General features: G+C 38.4%; 1 protein-coding gene across 2 annotated transcripts in view; it reads right to left on the bottom strand.

The window, feature by feature from the left end:
• The window catches only part of FOXP2 (forkhead box P2), a 403,242-nt gene that overhangs the window by 39,715 nt on the left and 358,527 nt on the right, over positions 1 to 5,000 (bottom strand). For both annotated transcript variants that reach the window (XM_041471468.1, XM_041471467.1), the window contains 2 exons: positions 3,262 to 3,349; positions 619 to 702 (listed from right to left, as the gene is read on the bottom strand). In XM_041471468.1, the coding sequence (XP_041327402.1) occupies positions 619 to 702; positions 3,262 to 3,349 (172 nt within the window). The remainder of the gene's footprint in view (positions 1 to 618; positions 703 to 3,261; positions 3,350 to 5,000) is intronic.

Here is a 5,000-nt window from a genome sequence, read left to right as displayed (position 1 = left end):
ACAACTGTTTTGTTCCCAATGCAGCACTGTGGAGTGGCCGGGAGCAACAGTGACTTTTCAGTGCCCGTACCAACCCCAACAACATCATAGTGGATGCATAACAATACAGTCTTGCCAAATATGAACACAACACCTCCCCATGTTTACAATTATTTCAATTCACTGCATAAAATAACATTTTTGTTCACTTAAGAATAACAAATTGTTTACTTGTGTCTGTTGTAAGCAATTTGCGAAATTTCCTAAGTACCTAGATTCATGTTACATTTACTTCTACTGTCAATGAACTTCAAATCTTTCAAAGTGGATTTCCTTTTAATATCTCTAAACTTATCACAAAAACATATTCTCTCTAGTTTCAGTCTCAAGGCAATGATTTGGACACTTATAGGTGTACTTTGTTTAGTGTCACCTATGGCGTAGATTGGATAGATTTTGCAAAAGATAGCATTACTTTTAAAGAAACATACAATTTGACAAGATATTGCATTTTACCTTCATTTTATTGCCATATTTTTCATCACACTCATTGTTTTCCAACTGTCACTAAATTGTTCATTTTCTTAGCCTGCTACATTCGTAGACCTATTTACTGTTTATAAAGCAATATGCACTTACAGGTTTTGGAGATGGCTTGGGCTCCGAGGGTCGCATGTGCAAGTGGGTCATCATTGCTTGAAGACGTTCGCGTTCTTTAGAAAGCTGTTAAGAAAGAGTGGGATCAGAAGCATTTTAGAAATGACTGATACAGCTATTTCACTGCAGTGATATATCTTATCATTGAGCTTGTCTTGGTGTAATGATTCCTGCATATAAAAGTCTGTGTCAGTAGAAACTTATCTGAGAGGAAATGCAACTTTGGGGAAAGAAAGAAAGAAAGAAAGAAAGAAAAGAAAGAAAGAAAGAAAGAAAGAAAGAAAGAAAGAAAGAAAGAAAGAAAGAAAGAAAGAAAGAAAGAAAGAAAGAAAGAAAGAAAGAAAGAAAGAAAGAAAGAAAGAAAGAAAGAAAGAAAGAAAGAGAAAGGAAAAAAGCCCAACAAAAACTTTTATAGCCTTTCATATGTTAAAAGGTCAGAGAAAACAAATAGCACTTCATCTTTTTGTCAATAAGAGAATTGAGGTCACAGTTGCCTCGACAGTAACAAGTTACTAAGACCATAAATTAGAAGGCCCATAGTGTCTCTTTAAAGTCCTGTGGACACTGTTAGCAATGGACTAGTGCCAACAGCTGTGAAGGGGTGAAGGGTCCTCAAAGCACAGTGCCTGCCAGGATTGACTACACACTTCATCCTTTCCCACTGAGGTCCAGTTAGTGCCCCCTGCAATCTGCCATCATCAATCTAATTCAATAGAGTGACAGAGCCCAGGCAGTGTGAAACACTGAACTCTGCCATCGAGTCGGCATCGACACTGCACTGGGTCTCATTACAACTGATGGACCCTACTTCGCTGGCAGTCAGACAAAGCAAAAAATGGCATAATTGGTCACACTGCAAGCTAAATCTTCACTTCAACTGTTAGATTACAGCCTAGCCTTTGTAAATGGTAAACAATTTCTATGAAGCCTTTACGTTGCCTTCAAAAAACATTATATTACTTAAACCTCTACTTTTTCCTAACTGATACCATTTTCAGATCATATATTATGTAAATAACTGTAGCTTCAGGTATCAAACAAGGTACCAAATTAAAAGAAAAAAATGAAACAGGAGGAAGTGCTTGAAATATGCAACTTGTTGATAAAAATAGCAGAATATAAAAGCAGAAAATGTATTTTACAGTAGGAAAAGATTTCTTTTTTTCACAAACTAGTTTACAAGAAGAAATGTTCAAAATTTTACTCTAGTGGCTTGGCTCTGGCTACCTGAAACATGATTTCAACATTAGTTGCAATAAGAATTAAACTTGGTGTTTAATACTACTATTTTCCAGAGAGTTCTTGCTCTTACACCTGTAGACTGAGACTGGACAAAGGACTGGACAACTTGCAAGTAATTTTAGAAGAGGGAACTATCTTTAGTACTGCAGGTATTTAATTTCAGCAGTGCATATTCTATTAATAAATATTTGAGGCAAGGGGTGTGAAGAAGGTTTCTTCTTCGTAATATGTGTAGCTTCATTCCCTGTGTGTGATGTTTTAGTGACACAATATTTGCCACGACATGAATTCCTAACAAACAAATTAAGCTAACGCTACCATGTAAATAACATAAAAGAAATAGCAGCTTTACCTGGGTTTAAAAATCATTCATTTTAAGGGAAATGACAACCAATTGCATTATTGCATGCTCCTCTCGTTGTTTTGGATTTCCAGCATTAAAGTAAAAAAGATCCAAAAAAGCCTCGGCTGAAAGAGGAATAAGTATTCTTACGTGAAAGAGAACTGTGAGACAATATTCCAAAAATATTGGTGAGAAAGGTGAGAGTTGTTATCCTTCTTTCTCTACATATGGCAAGAAACAGGGACAAAAACCTTGGTCCCTTGCTGCATCCCTTGAGCTCCTCCGAGCAGTCCCAAGAGGGCACGGGACTGCCGAGCATGCCCCCCCTGACTGCTGTGTGGGCAGGAGGAGACAGCGTGCTCCCGTGTCCTGCACGGTCACCCCTGAGCCTTGTGCCCAAGCTCAGCGGCCTGTAGGTGTTGTCACAATGCTGGGAGACCCCAGGGGTACTCACCACTCCCTGCATAAGCAGAAGGGAGCATTCACATACATGCAGTGACCTCTAATGGTTACAGCATGCACAGGGCACATGCACGGCGGTCTGAGGCATGGCATTCCCTGGGGACCTTCCTGAATGGGTCTGAAAGGACACCTTCTTGCTTGCAGAAAAATGCCCCTATCAGGCTGGGAGTCATTTTGGGTGGAGATATGCTCTGCAGCTCTTTTATCCCACAGAACAGCACAGACAAACACTGGGTCAGAAGGGGAAGAAGGAAGAGGGGTTCTGACCCAGCATTTTAAAAAGTGAAGATGGCTTGGATCCAGTCTTTGCTCCAAGGACTGCGTTTTTCATTTGTGATGAATAGCATTAGAGTCTTAGTTCAAGCAAAATACTGTAGACAATCTTGATGTTAGATAATTATTGCATAATTTATAATGTGAAAAATCTTTAAGTAAAAAACCCTCACTTATTCATGAATATCAACAAATTTAATGTAAGAAACATATGTCTTTAAGCTAGAGTCACTAAGGCAAGTGTTTTCAATTTAGTTTAGGTTAACAGTAAATAAGTAATAGGATAATGCCTCCATATAACAAACCTGTATTTCTAACTGCTGAACCACTTGCATTTGCACCCGACACTGAGCAGTGCTTCTGTCATCCAATGCATGTTCATTGTTAAGGTGCCTAAAGAAGGAAGTAAGACAGTGTTAAGATGAGGAAAATAATTTTATGAGTACATTTTTCTCTGCTGCACATATGGCTTCCATTAGTTCCAAGGGAAGCTGTGCAGAAAGACCTAGTCAGAGCATGCCATACAGACAACAATACAAAATAAAAAAACTGATTATTTGATTTAGTTCTACAAAATTTCCCAGTGAGGACTGTTTATAGCTCACAGGTCACATATCCCTTCTAAGGGCCAGTGTAACCAGTTATGAATATTTGTTACAGTGACTGAACTGATATCCATTCCCTGTTGCTGATGCAGATGAAGACAATCACCTTACAAATGAGTGTCCAAAAGATATAATTGCTTTTAGGCTGCTTGAACTACTGAGAATTAATGTAGACTTTGTTAAGATTTCTCTATCTGCTCTTTAATCATTAAGCAACAAAAGAACATCCACTACCCATCCCCAAAAACAGAACTGCAGGGGAACAGCCAAATTTCAATGCAGTTTCCAGAAGCAGAGGATGATAGAAGTGATTGCCCCCTCCAAGTATGAAGAAAAGTGTGTGAGGCAGAGGCAGGGGAAGGACCAGCTATACACCTTATTAACACAGCCAACTTCTTGGGAAAGGTTCAGGCTACACATGTGAGCTCAGCAAAACAAAAACACACTCTGCATCAGGGAAAGAGGACCTCAGGGAGTAGCTGCCTGAAACTGAAGTTCATCCCAGACCCAAGTGGTTGTCCCCAGACACTTCAACTGAACATAAATTAATAAAGATCAAGAATGGTTTTTTGAAGGACAATTTGTCCATTTTCTTCTCTCTCTCTTCCAGGATCAAGAAGTCCCTTTTGGAGCTTTAATAGTGGGCTTTCTGCTCCATGGAGAAGAAAATATAAGGATCAGGTTAAAGAAGAGATGAGAGGAAAGGAGTTCTGCCTTTGAACATGGATTTACTGGCTATTTCCACAGTAGGCATGAGGGGTATGCTTTGCAAGGAATGGAGTCACAGATGCTCTCACAGTTATAGGAACTACGTTATGGAGGAAATGTATCTTCTCCTTCTTCTTTTCTAGCAGAATTAATAATCAGAGGACTGTGCAGTCATTTGATTGTAAATCTACGGGGAAAATGTATCTGTCATAAATAGTGGGAAAATAGAGTGACTATATCACTTCTACTAACACCTATGTCTTTTAAATCACGACTTCAGATGTTTAGGACCCTATGATAGTTTTCAGGTGAGCAAAATGTTCTGCTATTCTTGAAACTGGCATGGCTGAGGAAGAGACCTAAGTAATTGTGAAAGGTTTTTCCTCATTCTTTTAATATAAAATGCTTTAAGAATATACATGTAACTTGCTAGGTAGTTTATGCTAAGCTCAAGCATCATCAAGGACACATTTCCTATGAGTCATAAAATCTATAATTTATTTATTTTCGAAGGAATTGACTTCATCCTCCCATTGATGCAAAAATGCACAATCAGTTCAAAAAGCAGATAATTGCTCAGAACATACCATTCACTTCTTTTCCGAAATTTTGATTCAGAAGAATTTTACTCCTTCAATTACACAAGCACGATAGTGCATGGCCTGTTAATGTAATGGTTTAATATTTTCAGTTAATTTGGTACAAAATTGCCAGAAAAAGATCTGAAGACA

The sequence above is a fragment of the Pyrgilauda ruficollis genome, unplaced genomic scaffold (genome assembly GCF_017590135.1).
Source record: "Pyrgilauda ruficollis isolate IOZ18807 unplaced genomic scaffold, ASM1759013v1 scaffold27, whole genome shotgun sequence".
In the NCBI taxonomy this organism is placed as follows: Eukaryota; Metazoa; Chordata; class Aves; order Passeriformes; family Passeridae; genus Pyrgilauda; species Pyrgilauda ruficollis.
The sequence above is the reverse complement of the archived record's forward strand: the minus strand, read 5'-3'. Positions and strand labels throughout refer to the sequence as shown.